At 42.5% G+C, this 18,117-nt stretch overlaps 2 protein-coding genes across 3 annotated transcripts in view; both read right to left on the bottom strand.

Annotated features, from left to right (window-relative positions):
• The window catches only part of MOSMO (modulator of smoothened), a 29,715-nt gene extending 29,182 nt beyond the window's left edge, over positions 1-533 (bottom strand). The window contains exon 1 of one of the 2 annotated variants that reach the window (XM_068206927.1): positions 230-533. Coding sequence is in view for 1 of the 2 variants with exons in the window: in XM_068206926.1 (XP_068063027.1) it covers positions 230-335 (106 nt within the window). In the remaining variant the exon portion in view is untranslated. The remainder of the gene's footprint in view (positions 1-229) is intronic. The other variant, XM_068206926.1, reaches the window with a different exon arrangement.
• A 5,663-nt stretch (positions 534-6,196) lies between these two features.
• Positions 6,197-17,631, bottom strand: UQCRC2 (ubiquinol-cytochrome c reductase core protein 2). Its single transcript, XM_068206924.1, has 14 exons — positions 17,499-17,631; positions 15,488-15,580; positions 15,212-15,361; positions 14,690-14,754; positions 13,670-13,726; positions 13,203-13,327; positions 11,759-11,856; positions 11,283-11,340; positions 11,026-11,121; positions 9,990-10,189; positions 9,643-9,723; positions 9,015-9,091; positions 7,291-7,444; positions 6,197-6,447 (listed from the first exon to the last, which is right to left on the bottom strand). Exons 1-14 carry the CDS (start codon positions 17,532-17,534, stop codon positions 6,364-6,366), a joined length of 1,374 nt encoding a protein of 457 aa, XP_068063025.1. The 5' UTR covers positions 17,535-17,631; the 3' UTR covers positions 6,197-6,363.
• Positions 17,632-18,117: the final 486 nt, after the last annotated feature.

Genomic DNA, 18,117 nt, shown 5'->3' with positions numbered 1-18,117 from the left:
GCCGCTTCACTCGCCGCCGCCCCGGGGGAGCGGCCCCGGGAGCGCCCCGGGACCCGGCCCCGCGGCCGGCAGCCCCCCAGGCTGGCCTCTCTTCGGCGCCTCACGCCAGCCCCACCGCCGCCCCGGGCCCCGCACCCCGCCCGCCCCCGAGCCCCCCGGGCGCTGCCGGAGCCCTCTCCCGGCCACCGGCCGCACGCCGCCGGCGGGTCCCGCTGCCGGCCGCCCTCACCCGCGGACTCGCCGGTGTTGATCCAGTCCGGGTTCGCCAGGCTGGCGATGGCGAAGATGTCGGCAGCCAGGAAGAGGCATCCTGAGATGATGGTCAGTTTGTCCATCTCCTCCGGCTCCGGCGGCACCCGGCTCCGGCCTCCGCCCGGCTCCCGCAGCGGGCCCGGGCCGGGGGCGCCTCACGGCCGCGGCTCCATGGGCCCCGCGCCGCGCTCGGCGGCGGCGGCAGGAACGGACCCCGGACGGCGCCGGAAGCGAACCCGGCGGGCGGGGGCGCGGCGGCCGCTCCGGAAGGGGAACCCGCCGTCCCCGGCGCGCGCCCCGGGCGGGGCGGGGCTTCCCCGGGGGGCGGGGCCGGGGCCGGGCGGGGCGGGGCAGCTCCGGCGCCGCGGCGGCTTTCCCTGGGCAGCGCGGGGTGAGGGGCGGGGCCTGTCCCTGATGGGCGGGGCCGACTGTGAGAAGGGCGGGGCTTGCGCTGGTGGGCGGGGTAAAGGGCGGGGCTGGCCGGGAGGCGCGGGGCGCGTGGGCGGGGCTTAGCGCCGTAGTGGGTGTGGCCTGGGCAGAGGGCGGGGCACTCGGCGAGGGTGGGGCGGGCGGCGCCCCAGGGCGGGTCTGCCGTGAGGGGCGGCGGCGGCCGCGGAGCCTGCCGCGCCTGGTCCCCGCCTGCCTCGGGCCCGGGGAGCCCCAGCACTTGCCCTGCCGCCTGGTCCTTCGCGGCCCTCAGGCATCGCGATCCCCCGAGGTGTTTTGGAACAGAAATCGGGCCTCTTGGTCAGTACCAAGGGCTGGGGAACGATCACAGGTCTGTGTTCACCACAAAAAACTGCTTGCTGTTTCTCGAGTCCCTGCTCTTTATCCCTTTGCAACGCTGGGCATGAGCTGAAATTGCAGAGCTGCTTCCGAAGCACTGGTGGGAACAGGGGACGTGGAAGGACTGAGGTTTGGCGGCCGTGGAGCCCCTCAGAAGCGCTACACAGCGTTGTGTCTGTGCCCTGTCTTTGGAAGGAAATCTTAATTAATTGTGACTGGAAATCTCACCCAAATACAGCCATTTGCCACGATGGCATGCTTTTCCATGGATTCAGCTATACAGAACTGTGAGAATCTGTAGCCAGAAAATGAACAATGCACCAAATGTGGGAAACCAGCCCGATTTTGGCCACGATAGCTCCGTGCCTTTGATACTGTCATTCTGGTATGGGAATGTTGAAGTAAATGAACCAAACAGCCCCCACATCTATAGGTACTTGGAAACATATCTGATAGTTTCCATTTGTTTCCTTCCAACAGTGAACACCCACCTGTTTTTTCCAGCGCAGCACAACTTGTCTATATGGAACATACTGGGAAGCCAAGTGGGCAATTGCCTGTGCCGTTTATTTTTATGTATTTTACGTAGATGGCAGACTGTACAAACAAAACGGAGATACCAGTAATCGTAAAGAGTTCAACAGCAATCAGTAGGATTTGTTCTTTGGAGGACAAGCCCTGTACTTAACTCCCATAGAAATCGCCTATACTTGACAAATTTTCTTAAGGGTGGAGAAAATTTTAAAGCTTTTGATGAAAACTAGCTGAAATTATTCCCTCTAAACCAGAAAAAATTGGTGCATGGAAGAAATAGTGATTTGAAAAATCCATTTGCTATAGGCATGCTGTATTTTCTTGAAGTCTTTAGTAGCTGGAAACTCCTGTTATTTGTGCCCTGTTCTCTACCTTCCCTGCTGTATTTTCTTGAAGTCTTTAGTAGCTGGAAACTCCTCTGTTATTTGTGCCCTGTTCTCTACCTTCCCTGAATATATTGCTGTTAGTAATGAATGCTTAAGTAACAGCACTGTTGCTCCTCCTCTTGGCAAAATGTGTGACTTCTTAAGAAATAAGTTTCTAAGTAAAAACTACTTTCAGTGTATTTATTTGCAGAAAGTAAGTTTATGTAGTCTTTTGGCAGCAACTCAGCACACAATGCTAGTCTAAGGAAATAACTAAGGATGAGAGGCTTAACTGTTTGGATACTTAAGAATGGGGACAGCACCTTCTCAAATGTCTCCTTAAACTTTTATTGAAGAATGATATCACACTTTCAGCTAGTAAAGTTTCCCTCTCATTTTCAAAGGGCTGTTGACAGCCCTGGAAAATTCTCTCAGCACACCCGGGTTGCAGCATTGATAGCAGAGATTGGGATGGATGAACAAGGACTAGCCCTTACAATGGTACGGGATGGGCCGTATCTCCCGATAACAAGCGTTGATGAAAAAAGTTCTACAGTAATGATGGAAAGCTGAAACCAGGTAAAAAGAACAAATAGTGATATTAAAATTTAATTGCATTGAAGATATCCTTATTCTGCATTTATACTTTGAGTCTCTGATTTATTTACACTTACAGACATCAAAAGAAACTCAGTTCAAATTACAGAGAAAAGAAACTAGCACAAACTGTATAAAGCTCAGTGCCAGCATTCCACTGTGATGAAATACCTGTGATCTTAAAATAGCAGCTATGGTGACTGTTCCATAATCAGTTCAAGATTTAAGCCTATACATCGTTCTTCAGCAAAAATAGATTTCCTATTCACCAGCAGATTTTTTCCAAAAAATATTTTGACTATTACCTTTATGTAGCAACTAGACTTGAATAACATTCTTTATTCTGTGCATTATTGCTCAAGTAATTTCATTCTACAAGTAACACAAATCTTCACAAGGCTTGAAATTAATTTGCCTTATTGTTTGCTTTTTCTCTTTATTACACTGAGTAGTTACAAAGTGGCACTAGACTAATCTCTGTGCTTTAACAATCCACACAGGTGTTCATTTGCTAAATGTTTTAAACCTGAAATGAACCGTATCAGAACTAGCAGACTATTACCAGTTATTAAAGGTTTCTTGTGGAACATCTGACACCTGTATTAAACTGGAAATTGAAAGCTCTGTAAATGTGAGTGCTTCACATGGGTCCCCAGCCCAATTACATTAAACTCATGAACTACAGTTTGGGGATGAGAGCGCGCTATGGTAATTCCCAGCATGAAATTGTCTCTTAACATTGAAATCTATGAAGCGAAGACTGTAGTGTAATGAAGTAATTTAGAAATTTACTAGCTGTACAGTGAAAATGCATATCTTTAAATTAGAACAATTTTCCTAGCAGTGCCTTTATAGTTTGGGCAGTCCTTTCTTCAGAATTGCAAGTACCAGGAAGAAATATCTACTTGCTCGATGAAATAAAAATGATCAAGTGAAGTTCTTAGCCTTTTCTTAGGAAAGCACTTTAGATCTGAGTAAAAAAAATCAGTGGAAAAATCTGGAGCATAAATTTGAACTAAATACTTTTTAATTATTTTCTTAGGATGTGATAGCATTCATCCATTCCCTGAAAAAAACCCCTTTGATATACAGAAGTATATCTATGATACTGATTTGGTTGTTGGTTTGTTTTCATGGGGTTTTTTGTGTTTTTTTCTCCACCTACAATTAGAATACTAATAATTGAATATTAAAAATAGGCATCACTGAAAGTAAGTAGTTTTATTTGCAACAATTTGAAGAAGGCAAGCATCAAAAGCATTTTCAATAAAGGCTACAAGGAATCAAATTATTTACAGCATGTGATGCGTTGATTTACTGCAGCAAGTACAGAAGGGTGTAAAGCGGGTTGAGGACTTGTAACAAACATTGTTCCTTTGTAGCTGATCTTAGTTTTTGGAACCAAAAGAAACAAGTTGGGCATGCTTCCTGGAGCACCTGGATCTAACTCAGGACATGCCATATGCAAAAAAAAAACCCCACACCAAACAGCTGAATCTGTTCAATTCATGTTTAGGATGAACTTACTTGTTTAGGACCAAACCTGTAAAATTTTGCATTAAATGTAGTAGTCTGTAGAAGCTCCATCTCTTAATGATAACACAAGCAGCACACTTATTTTGGCATTAATACCAATGCCCAGAGCATGGGGCTTGAGAAAAGTAAGCTGCACAAATGCACTACTTAGGAGCTTTTCTTGCAGCGAAGTAGATTTTATCTTTATGGACTTTTTTCCTCATCTGATTAAGATGAGTGTAATCTGAAAAGTTTCAAATAGTATTACTGCTTGTAGTGTGAACGAGCTGGTGCCACTCTGCTGACTTTAGGAGGAGGCAGAAATTAACAGAGCTAGTGGGAGGTACTACTGTCTTAAAATCCTACAGTTACTCACCAAACTGGCACGGAGGCATGCCTGTCCTTTCTCCATGCCAGCAAGAAGAAACAGGGCTGGATGATATGTGTGTCTCCTCAAAATACCTTCAATGGTGCAAGAAAGATTTATCTCCATAAAAATCTTCAGTGGCTGCTTTCTGCTGGAATGCCTCAGCTCTTGCAGATACCTCCTGCTTAACCTCTGGCTGCTCCTGACAATGTCTTGTAAGGTCCTTTCCTGCCTCCTCTGTCAGCATAAATTCTGGCTGGCAATAAAACCCCTGAAGTCAGAGATCATGGCCATTTGTAATGGACATTAGTGTAAAAAACACATCAAGACATAATCAGCTGATGATACCAAGATGGAGCTCTTACTACAATCCTGTACAAAGCTTATTTGTTTCTTAATCAATCGAACTCCCAGCAGTGATTAAAGATCAGGACGTTTAAAATTAAACAGGAAAAAAACCGCCACTTTTTGTGAGAGCCATGGCATACAGCTTTTAAGAGTACCTTGCTCTCAGTGCTAAGGGTGGTCCACACAGGTAGTAGAATTAATCTAGATGGGTTACAAGGCAGTTCCAAGTTTTCCCGAGGCACAGAGTTTTAACAGAAACAAACCTCAGAGGTAGGCGAAGGAACACAAGTATTAAAATGAAATAATTAGGCTAGAACAGCAGAAAGGAAGCTCACACAGCAAGGGACTTTCCAAGAGATTAAACCTTTATGTTTAAATAAATCATTTACTATGCTGAAAGAGCAGAAAAAGAAGAGCTTGCTTTTCTGTTGACTGAGCAAAGAGAAAGACCAAGGGAAAGAGTATACAAGTGATAATGAACAATAGAATGTTTGACACTAGAGGAGCTTCAGAATTGAAGAACTTTGCTTTAGAACAAGCATCTGAAAAAAAAATGCAGATCCCATAATTAGCTAACTAAATGGCTTGGGAATTACTGCATGTTCAAGTACTAGCATGCTGTGTATTTCCAGTGTGAGTGAAAACACTGAGGATGAAGATGACACTGGGCCCAGCAATGATGATGATATAGACTTGGATGCTTTTCAGAATAAATCTTCATAGTTGTAGTGTTGTGAGTTCATTCATGTTACCAGCAATATCCAAAATTTGGTGAATATCTGATACAGGCCAGACACCTGAGTAGGCACAGTGTGATGCTGTACTCCATAATGACCCTGGTGCACTGTGCAATCCTACATTCCAAGCCAGTGGTGTTTGACCTCCTTCATACCGAGACTCATTCCTCTTCCTCCTACGCTTCTGTGTCACGTGCATCCTGTCTGTAAGTCTTGGTTTGCTTCAGAACAGCTCAAAACTTGGCTTCTTCAAACCCTAAATTTTGTATGATGTATTGTATCTGTTTTCTTTTAATATATGCCTAGACTTCAAAAAATTTATGTCCTAGCTAATCCCTTCAAAGACTTCTTCCAGCACTACTTGTGGAGAAGTCATGGAGAAACAAAATCTCTTCTAGTCCCAGACAAGTAGGAACTGCAAGCTTTGTTTGAAGGCAAATCTCTTTACTTAATTCATATAAGGATGGCAGAGACAATATATCAAGAACTTTTCCTGAATATACAAGAATATATGGCTAACCAGTGGTAATTACTGCACTTGCCTTCACTGCAGTGATCATTTTTTACATAATTTTTTTTTTACATTGACCAAAACTCATCTTGTTTTTGCACTGTGGTTTTTACCTCCACTGTACAGAGCCAGATTTATCAGCCTTTTACATACCATTTTCAGCGAAAAAAACTTCTACATAAAATGTATTAACTCAGCACTTTATTTGATGAGTGCAAACCCACAATTACTCAAGATTAACTTTCTGAGAAGAACTGAATTCATAAATAACAAGTTAGTAGTAATTCATTTAGAACATAGGTGACTTAGACCTCAGGTCCATCTTGAATCAAACCCATCCCAGATTTGTTTTTATAACTCATCAAGAAAAGGAGTATTTCCCAAATCCCCAGAAGCTGCCATTGATTTCTTCCCACTGAGGAACTTCTTTGCAGCCTGAAAATAAATCAGGAAAGTGAATATGAGGAAATATTCACTACAACAGAGTTGATGCTACTACTAGCATCAGCTTCAAGTTACTAAAACAAATAACAAATCCTGGCACTGCTATATACACCATCATGTAAACAATCCTCCTTTTGCTGTATACATCTAATTGCTTCTAATGCAGATGCTCATTTTGTGATCTAAACAGAAATGGCAGATAGACAGATATAAAAGGCATGAACTCTAGAAATGGTTATTCCTAAATTAATTACTACACCATAAAATACAGTGTATCTCATTACTACTAAAGCTATTGCTAGTTGCTGCAATACAAATAAGCAATGACTGTGAAAAAACAAATTTTATATCTCAGAATTTCTCTTTATGATAGATTTTTAGAAATTAACTTCACATATAAGCAACAAGATAATGTGCACTAGCAACAAAGTTACATCTATTTATCACTGAAAGCTTAATTGTTTTATTAAACACACCCATTATTCTAGACTCAGGAATCCTAAAAACCTTGACACAGAATCACCTGCACTGAAACTAATATGAAGTTTTCCATGAATATTAGTTGCCAGTTTTGGTAAATTCAAGTGAAGAAGATGAGAATTTTACATAATTCCCAGCTACACTAGTTTTACAGTGTATTAAAGAGTCTTCTGTTAATAAAGTAAGTTAAGACATCAAAAGATACCCAGCTGAGATTCATAAATGAGCTGCCTTTTCTGTTTTTAAAGATAGCATACGCGTGTGTTTATAAACACACAGAAATGAGCATCAGTTTTCCATAAAAAACCTGACACAGTGATTAAGGAACACCTGTGGGTGCTGACACATACTTACATTCACAACATCAGCAGTGGCTACAGAGTCGATTTTCTGAGCAGCAGCAGATGGGGCTGTGTGTGTGCCAGAAACCAGGGACTCGGAGCCAATTTCGTTCAGCAACCCTTTTGAGGTCTCCACTGACATCAAATAGTTGGCTTTCAGCTGATTTCTGCCATCAAACAAAGCATCAACAATGAGCAAGCTTGCAAGTCCTGCTATTACCTTCCCTACCACCCCATAAATACAATGAGGTTTTGGTCCTTTTAAACTTCTCAAGATTCCATTTTGAAAGGTTTCCCTTTTCTAAAAGGGAAGGATTCCATGGTTAGGAAAGAGGCACCATAGACAGTCAAAGCATGAAAATGACAGGTACTTGAACACCTACTGTCTCCCCCACACAGTCAGAAGATCTCTAGCTCAGGATTTGTTTCTGTCTGAGGTAACTAATGTAGTTAGACAAACTATCAAGTTTAAATCAAATTTTCTCATCAAGAACAGATGCATGCAGAGCAATTTTGTCTTAAGCGACACAGAAGCAGTGAATGTAAATGCTCAGTCTACTCCTGTAATAGTTCAATGTTTTGTTAAAAGAGTTTGTTTTTTGTGTTTCATGCAGAATCACTGCTACATATGAAAACCTTATTTTTGTAAGCCAGTCCTTCTATTCTAAAGACAAAAAGATGGACAATTATTTATTCCAATAGCTTATTATTAAGTAGCTTGGTATTTCTGATTGAATTGCCAGACTCTGCAAATAGAACTGACTGGGTTTGGGCTTGTTGTTCTTTTTTTTTTTTTTTTTTTTTTCAATAAAGGAAAAAGAGGAATATAGGAAATGTATGAAGTCATTCCAGAAAGGAAACTCCAGAAAAAAAGAAAAAGAAAACTAGCCACAGCAGCATTGCATGTAACTCCCTAATGCCAGGCAGCTTTGTTAAAAAAAAAAGAACAAAACAAAATTCCACAAAACCCACAACACACAAAACAAATAACGCCCAGTATAAAAGTCCAGAATCCACCATTTAGCTACTAGTGACTAAAGCAGAACCAATCATGTCTAGACTATCCTATTCTGTGTAACTATGCTTTACACAGAGTCTTGTATTTTATTCATGCAACAGACAGTATTTTCATTTTGCTACTTGAGTCTGTACTACACCGTTGTTTTGCACAACTGCAGCTTTAAAAGATCAATGCACTTTAACACTACTTGGAGACCTCCTCCCCCAAATATTCCTAGGGGCATGTATTTCCAGCACTTGGTGTACCATCACTAATTCAGTGCTTTACACTTGCAGACCCTCATTACTCTTTTTCTTTGAAGTTGGCACAGATTGCGTATTATAATTGTTTTGGGAATTGCTCAAGTAACTGTAAAGGGAATTACCTAAATAATGCAATTTAGGATTCTAATTAAAATACATCTTAATACTACAGAGTATGATTAAAACGACAGCATCTGCTGACACTTGCTAATTTCTTACACTGAAACATTCTTCAGAAAATATTAACACTTCTCACTTCTGTGTTTTTATTAGGAAATAACACTACTGGAGAATCAGTACAGCTTTCAAAAAGAATATTGACAGGGCCTCAGTTTTAATGCAGGACTGAGAGTAGTTCCCCATGGAAATAATTACAGGGTAAGCTCTACTGTACAGAATAGTCTGTGTGTTTCACAAGCAGCTGCATGTTAAGAAAATTCTCTTTACACACTTAAGAATTCTTTACACACTTACTTTGCCATTTTGACATCAGCATCGGTGACACCGCCCTGAGCAACTGCCTTTACCTGGTTCAAAGCAGCTTTAATGACCTGAGGAAAATGAAATCATTTAAGGTTTCTTCCCACATCGAATTTCGACATGTTACTTCTATTATCTGCTATCTTGGAAACTTCAAGGGAAGAGCAGCTGACAATGTGCAGACTGTCTGCCTGAACACAATTCTGAGAAGTTTTATAACAAAACGAAAAACACTGTAATGAATGCCCAAAAGTGCACAAAAACCAGTGTGGATTTCAACTGCACTACAGCATTAATTTATATGGTCTCACCATTCTTCATGGAAGTGCTCAGTTCTGCCAGCTTAAAGAGACAGCATATTTTTCATTATATACTTAGGCTTACAAATGTATATCAGCAATCACAGTCAGCAATTCAAGGCAAAACTTCAGTTCATATTATGTATCTGTCCTTCACACAAAGCAAGTCTCATTGCCAGCTTATAGAGCTAAGTCATAACTGAATATGCAGCATTCTTATACAGGAATTTTTTTTTTTTTTTGATGAATCAGTCACTGTCTCAAATCATAACATTACTTTGAAGGTTATGTTGTTAATGCTTAAATTGTAATCAGCAACTCACCTCCCCAGCATTTGGAGCCTGGGATATGGTATAAATCCCAAAGAGCCCTGAATCAGAGTAATTAACATTAAATGCAGAAACCTGCAAAATAAACAGTAACTGTTTTAAGTATCAGAGTAATTCAGCATCAAGCATTGGAAAATAATTACTATTAGGATCTAAAATACTGTAATTAAAGAAGCTAAACTCCATCTGTGCTGAGGAAAGATCAGAGTGGAAGCTCTTCCCTGATACACTGTAATGTGTGCAAGAATGAACCAATTAAGATTCTAGCTGAAGGGAGTAACCTCTCAACGATAATACACATTTTACTTAAAAACCAGAATACAGTAATCCTTTGAACTTACATCAAATGGCTGGCTGGTTGCTTTAGCAACACCCTGGGCCAATTTGCTTGTAACATTGCTTCCCCTCTTGACAAGGGGCCCAGCACCTAAAACATGCTGAAGGACACTGAAGGCATTTGCTTCTGGGCTCCCAACAACAGCTCCTTCTGCTACAATAGCAGCATGGACAAGGCTATCACCAGTCTGTTTCCTGATTTCTCCTAGAAATACAACACAAAAAAGGTAATACAGTGTTCAATTAGAAACTACAGTACATTCACAGGCATAGAAAAGAAACATTTCCCTTTAACAAGAGAAGAGCAAGGCCTGAAGTTACTGCATGTCCCCTCAGGAAGGAAGCATGAGGCTGAAGGTAATTTTAAGAAGTCTTTTACATTCAAAATTTTCCTTGCTAGCACAAAACCCAGTACCTTACTATGCCTTATTTGAAGCTGACCCTGAACCATACACAGTGTGGGATGATAAAACTCAAGAGTCTCCATATAACAAATACCTTCTATTCATAATAATATTTATGCTGGCTTATAGAAACTGAAGTTATTCCAGTCAAATACTGAATGCTGGAAACTTTCTTTTTCCCCTTCATGTCTTTATGGAGACATCTAATACTCCAACTAAATAATAGCTGTTGGCAATGGTACAAGACACTGCTCTGACAAAGCTAAGCATTACTTACAACATTTAACACATCTTCCCTAAATAGAAATCCTACCTCCACTTCCTGACAGCCCTTAACCTACTCTTACAGAAATCTTACCAAAAAGGCCAAGAGAAACCATCTGGCAGCTTACTTTTCACTTTATAGAAAAAACGATGTCTCAGGTAAAACTTTGTTGAAGAGCTGGGTTCAGTTTTGTCTCAGAACCTTCCATGGTGGAATCTTCTGCCTATTTAAATGGGATATGCATCTGAACTGTCACTTCCAATGCCTAGCATTTAGTGCAATGGTATAGTTTTCAGTTGTAACTTTGAATGCTACTACTAATTTATAAACAGAAAATCAGTCACTCAGAAAAGTTTCAAGAAACATCCTTACCCCCTCTATAAACAGCCTTTGCACCAGGAGCACCAGATCCACTTCGGATATTTAGGAATTGCTCTGCAACTTGCTTTAAGGTAGAGTGCTTTATACCTGCAACACAACAGTTACTCCAAGTAATGCAATGACATTGAAAAACTACAGCAGTTAAATAAAAGTGAAGCCTATGGTAACAGTTTACGTCTACAGAGAACTCCAATTTCCCCAGCAGTTTTCCCATATGACCTGCAGTGTTCATTGAGGAACATACATACCTATTCCTACGAGAGCCATTCTTGAACTTGTGAAATTGTTCTGTACAAAATGGTGAAGCTGCAACAGTAAATTCGCATTTTAGGGTATTTTGTTTAAAGAACAAAAATCACGCGTGTTTCTGACATAGCCCCTTATACTTTTTTAAACAAATTCCAAAGATTTCAAAAGGAACTATCTATAGAATATAATTTATTTGCATTTCCCAGTGACAACTACAAAACTCTTTTATACAAGAACACCTGCATTTCATTGACAGTCTTACTGTCAACAGAAAGCCACTGACAGTAACCATCTTTTTAAATGCAAGTATCAGTTCTGCACCCAGTATTCAAAGTTGCATGGAAATAAATTATTTTAACACCAGATCACTAAGGTAGTAAATAGTGACTGTATATATACTAAATTGATTTTCTCTCACCACCTATTCCTGACAAAAAACTGGAACAGACATACAGCACAATACAAAGAACCCTACCTGCTCAGAGGTAATTTTTCCAACTCTGTAGTCTGGACAATACAAGGGGTTTGCCAGAGCATTTTTGTAAGCTGCAGCATGCAAGTTTTCCAGCACTCCTGAGAGGAACAACGTTTCAGATAATTAAGACAAGACCCACATGTAACAAAGGTTATGAACAAAACTAAATGAAGAAGCTGTGGTCCACTTTAGGGACCATACAATTTGCAAAAGCAGGTCTGGAATAATCCAATTCATAGGGAAGTTTCCAAATCCTTGGGCTGGAGCAATCTGGCCTGAAGCCTTCTATTCTTTAACTTATTAAAAAGTAACCAAAACAAACTTATATATATATAATAACTTATATATGCTCAACACTTTTTGGCTTCAACAGCAAGCTATAAATGCAATCAGTGTTTAGAAGAAGGAGAGCAGCATCCCATTAGTGATCATCTTCACTGCAGGCATCCCTTGCTCTTAAGAAAGATGAGACACCTCACAAAGCTACAAATCATATTCTAGACAGCCCGTTCTATCTCCCTACTCAGATGAAGGATGCTAGTGTCTTCAATTCCCTTCTCATTGTTTTTCTGCATTCCAATAGCATCCCTGTAATTCCTGTTTTGATATTCTCCTTTTATTTGCTCATACTTTTTCCTCAAGAGAAAAATTCCTTTCTTTATGGTTATGTTTCTGAACACAACTGCAACTGAAAATATTACATTACTATGAAAACCAACCTGCAGTTGATATAAGTTAAAATAAAAGATTATGAATAATTTAAAAAAAATACTAGCACTTCAGTATGAGCCAGAGATTTTTCCAACATTACACTGTCACCTTCAATGGGTTACAAAGGTAAACATGCTTCAGAGTGGTACAAATTTATGTTTATTGAGTAGAACTACCTGGGTGATCTTGGATGATGAGAGTTAATAACACAAGATATACTGAAATAGGCTTGATTTGACTGAGGCTTTATGTTGTGTTTCTTCTTTGTTTTCCCTTAAGCACAGAAATCTACATTTACAATCCTAAAGCTGGAACCCATTTCCAGTGTGATGAAAATACATATTGTTTTTATACCAAAATAACCATACAAATTCAAGGAGTCTTTTGCAGGATACTATTTTCACACCAATGAGTAATACCTAAATATGGTTTTCAGAACACAAGCTTCTGCAAATACATTGTCAACAACACTTATGACTTGCACATTCTTTGGCTGTACTCGAAAAGAATTGAAAATGCAAAATGAAAGCTGTCAAGGAGAATGGTGTAAGATGTCTTCAGCATGTTACTTGCTAAATGTTACCACAGGCTGGAAAAACCTGTGTATTAAGAAAAGTTCCATACCAATAAGCTGAAAAATTCAATGTTCATGTGACAGAGCAAAATGGAAACTATTTTTTCATTTTGAAGGAACTCCTGCAGAGCCAATACAGTGGATCGAAAATACACTTACCAACTTGAGGATTCTGACGTGCAATTGCTTTATCAACTTTTAATTGTGGCTGAAGAGCAGCTACTTCCCATGGTCTGAACTCTGGCGCTGTGGTAACATTCAGGAGATATTCCATTACTGTATCACTAGATAAAAAATGTTACAAAGGTATTAAACACAAGTAACATGTGCTTCTTCTGCAGTTGAAAGCAATTAAAATTAAACTCTAAGTAACATGTCAACAACAAAACATCACTCAAGCCAGAGCAATTATCAGCACTGCTGTACAAGGTAGGATAATTCAATTCTGTAGCATTTGTATGCTCAGTAACATGACATAGAAGTTGAATAATAATATAGTAATTTACTGATTTATTACAAAAGCATGAGAAGAGATATTCCTCCCACCCTGTAAAATGACAGGTCTTCCCTACCAAACAGTGTTAAAGAAGGCAGTAATTCCCTTTACAGCCCATCCAGATACCTACACATAGTCTCGCAGACACTCAACAGAGTAAGCCATTTGCTCTCTTGTTGCGTGCACACTACATGAGAAAAAAAAACAAAATCCATTTCAGCAAAGAACACAAGAGTGAATTCTCACACATACTCCCCGTTGATCAAATTAATCAAGATACAGACGAGAGTAATTACTGAACCTAAAATCTGTCTGGGATGACTGTTTAAACACATACAGAGCAGAAACAGACTTAATTAATACTCACATCTTCAGTATCCAAGTAATAATATTCAAGTAATAACAAGTGTCCTGTGACCATAAGAATTTAAGATACCACCATAATTCAAGGTAAAACAGCAAATAAGGTTGAATAGCAAAACATGAGAAAAAAAAAAAGTGTGTATGTATTAAACAAGGCAATTTAGAAATTACTCTCTTTTGGCAGAAAACATAGTTCATTCTGTCCTTTTCCTTCAACGTATTTGTTACTGACACAACCAGAAAAAGGGTAGAGTCATAAAACACTATTTTAAACCAAATTCTAGATAAAAAGATCTTAATGGATGATTTCAAGATACACTGAAAGAAAGCAGGTACAGTGAGATCCCTCTTTTATTCTTCTTAGTCTTGTTTTCTAGGCTTAAAACCCTCAAGTCACAAAAGCTAACTACAGTCTGTACTGTTCCCAAGGCTGCAATCTATTCACAAAAGATGGAAGAAGAAAAAAAATCTGACTTTAGGGAGTTTATTCACAAAGTTTGCAAAGGCAGAAAGAAAATTAATCTTCTAGACAAATTATATTTCTTCCATGTGCACAATATTTATATCTTCTTTACTGAAAGGTGTTTCTAAAATACAAATCATGAGCTCACGCTTTAAGCTTAACAGAACAAAAAGTACAAGATCTTCCTTGACAACATTCAGTATTCAAGTACCACGCTGAGCTTATCCACCTACACATTTTGGGCTTATTTTCTTATGGTCCCTTCAGTCCTAGAGCTCCCCTGCATCTCAGCAACACAGATTATCTTTCTATGTGGGTACAAACCTCAGGCTGCCCCCAACAGCTTCAATGCCACGAGTGATCCGGAAGGAGGAAGCTCCTTTAGTAGTCTATTAAACAAACAAAAAAAAAAGGCAACTTACAACTCTAGCTATTTAAAAAACAGATACTGAGTTGATGGCAGCAGTAAGAGAAACTACTCAGAAATATTCCACACATGCACAAGATTGAGTATGTATCAACCACCTGAAGTAATTTTTACTGCAGCTTAAGTAGAACTAGTTATGTGTATATTTGAATATAAATATACTATATATATCTAGTTTAAGACCCTAGAGAAAATAATACCCATTTATATGCAATTACAAATGAGCATTACTTCCCATCTTCCAGGACGCAGCATCATTTCTCCTGCACTGAACCACATAACCAAGTACCACTGTACATTGTTCTCCACTTCCTAAGATCTCTCACATTAAATTTTACCATACCATTTATTTTTGCAATAATAAACTTTTGACCATTTCACCTACTGTCAACATAATAACAAAGACAATAAACACCTACCAAATTAGATGCAAGACGAAGCAGGTGAGCAGTTCCCAGGTTACTGGTGGTTTCATATCTGCTGCCTGCTTTAATAAACACACCAATTCTTGAAGCTGGAGAAAAGTTTTCCAGAGATGCAATAACTAAGCCATTTGGTAATTTTGTGATCTGCATTAAAAAGAAAAAAAACTTTGTTTTCATTCCGTAGAAGTACTACCACAGCTCTGTTTTGACTGAGTTTTAAAAAATTAAAAAGAGAGGGGGAGAAAAAACAACCTGCATTTTTATACTGACCTCAAGATCCTGAGACTCTGGAGTTAATTTCACTTTTGCTGCAGTTGCTGAGGATGAAACTTTAGGAGCTACTTTAAGTGAGTAAAATCTCTTCTAGAGGAGAAAGCATAAGAGAATGGATTTTCTTCATTAGTTCATCATGTTTCCTTACATACCGAAAAAGAATCCGACTTTAAAGTAGAAATACAATGAAGGACTTCAAACACTGGAGTAAAAACAGTGATTGCCTTGTAATTCCTCTGATTATTTTTTACACCAGTCAAAACCTGTGCTATGACTTACTCAAGTTCTCTGGAATTTCAAGAAATAGCACTGTAAGGAACCTTTCCTCCCCTCCTCTTTGCAGCTGTGCAGTGGGTATCCCTCTCCATCCCATGCAGTCTGTAGGACACCTGCAGAGCAATTCACTGAACCAAGAGGCACAACAATCCACATATGCAGCACAACACCTTGGAGGTAACTTTAAATTCCTCAGGAGTAGGCAGTTCAGTTCCTGAAGAGCCACCTCAGAGTTCCAACCTGTCTGCACTGACTGCTGCATGCAAAGAGGACATGGAGGCAAGTCCCCAGCCTGCAGTTTGGACCTGTCAAAATAGGTCCAGAGGGGGCCACGAAGATGATCAAAGGAGCACCTCTGCTACAGACAGGCTGAGAGAGCTGGGGAATCCAGCCTGGAGAAGAGAAAGCTCCAGGGAGACCTCACTCCAGCCTTGCAGTACCATAAAGGGGCTCTTAAAAGAGATAAAGAGGGACTTTTTACACAGGCAGATAGTGACAGGACAAGGGGAAATAATTTTAACCTATCAGAGAGTTGCACTAGATTTTAGGAAGAAATTCTTCCCTGTGAGGTGGTGAGGCACTGAAACATGTTGTCCAGAGAATTTCTGGATGCCTCATCCCTTGAAGTCTTCAAAGCCCGGTTGGATAGAGCCTGGAACACCCTGGTCTAGTGTAAGATGTCCCTACCCATGGCTGGGGGCTGGAATGACATGCTCTCTAGTGTCCCTTCCGACTCGAACCATTCCATGATTCTAGGCTTTTAGTTACCAGAAGCAGTCCTTCACATGAGAGGTGAATACCACAAGAGCCCTGCATTCAGCAGCTGGCAACAGAAATGACAAGACTACTGATTTCAAATCTGAAATGCTGTTACTTTCCACCCACTTTAGAAGTTGCTTATACTAGTAAATTTACATATTACTCTTTTCACATTAAAAGATAACTTAATTCCTATGCATCTCAAAGTGAAAACCGAGTGACAGAAACACCACAGCACTCAGCTGTACGGATGCCAGTGATGTAATTCCCATTGCTGTTGACTGTATGAATCTAGGAAAAACTCCTTTCCTCCCGCAACAAGGGTTTGGTAAGACGCCTAGTTTTAGACTCTAAGTCTACTTATTTATGAACTACTACTGCATATCTAAAACTGACTCACACGCTGTCACACGGAGGTCATTCTCCATCCCACCTGAGCGCGTTTCCAGCGGACATGCAGCACAGGTTCTACCCAGCGGTCCGCCGGCTCCACGAGAGCCTTTGGGCAGGACAAGCCCTCTGCCCCCAACCCCCCCCGCCTCCAGACACGGCAAGTGCCAATGCCAAGGGCACCACCTTGTCTCAAGCAGCTGAAGCTTCTCCAGCGCGCCGGGACCCCCTCACCTCCCTTCTCTCCGTGCCCCGTGGGCCGCTGCCGGGCGGCTCTGGCAAAGCCCGGGGCGCCGCTGGCCGCGGGGCGCTCCGGGCCCGGCCCGCGGCCTGCCTGACCTTCAGCTGCCTTCCCGCCGCGCCGCCCGCCGGCCCGGCCCGGCCCGGCCCTGGCGCCCACGCCGACCCCGCGGGCAGCCCGGCAGCCCCGCTGCCACGACCGCCGCCCGCCGCCCCCTGCCCGGCTCATCGCCCCGGGCTGGCCGGGGTCAGGCTCGCCCGCAGTCCCCGGGCCCAGACAGCAGCTGGCACCGCCAGTAGCGCCTCTCCCGCACCGCGCACGACGCGCTCGGATCTCGCTCACCGAGAGGGAGCGCGCGGCCACCGGGAACCCCTTCATCGTCCCGCGCCCCTCGGCTCGGCCCCGGCCAGGACAAGATGGCTGTCCCGGAGGAAGACTCCGCCTTCCCGGCACACCCCGCGCCGCGCTGACCTTCCAGGGAGCGCACCCCGAACTCGACTGCTCCGGCGGGCAGCGCGCCGGGCGGCAGCAGCGCCACCGCGCGGGCTCCGGGGGCCGCGCACCCGCGCGGGTGTCGCCCCCTCCCGGGCACTGCGGGCCACGACACCCTGCGGCGCGCGGGGTCCCGGTGCCGACGGTCCCTCGAGAACGTGCCCCGGGAATGTGCCCCGGGAATGTGCCCCGGGAATGGCCTTCGGCACCATGCCTCGGGGCTCGGGGTCCCGCGGGCTGTCCCTCAGGACGCGAGGTGCCAGGGTGGCTGTGCCCAACCTATGTCAGGGCCATTCTGTGGAGTTCGCAGCCGCCTTCCCCCGAGCGCTGCCCGGGTGAGGCGGCACAGCGGCGGTGCCGGCGGGTACGGCAATGTCCGCGGCGCCGGAGCCGCCCTCGAGCAGGATTTCAGCGCGGACATCGCGCTGTGCGCCGCGCCCGTGAGGGGCGCGGAGGCGGAGCCGGCACC

Source organism: Anomalospiza imberbis, chromosome 16 (assembly GCF_031753505.1).
Source record: "Anomalospiza imberbis isolate Cuckoo-Finch-1a 21T00152 chromosome 16, ASM3175350v1, whole genome shotgun sequence".
Lineage (NCBI taxonomy): Eukaryota > Metazoa > Chordata > Aves > Passeriformes > Viduidae > Anomalospiza > Anomalospiza imberbis.
The sequence above is the reverse complement of the archived record's forward strand: the minus strand, read 5'-3'. Positions and strand labels throughout refer to the sequence as shown.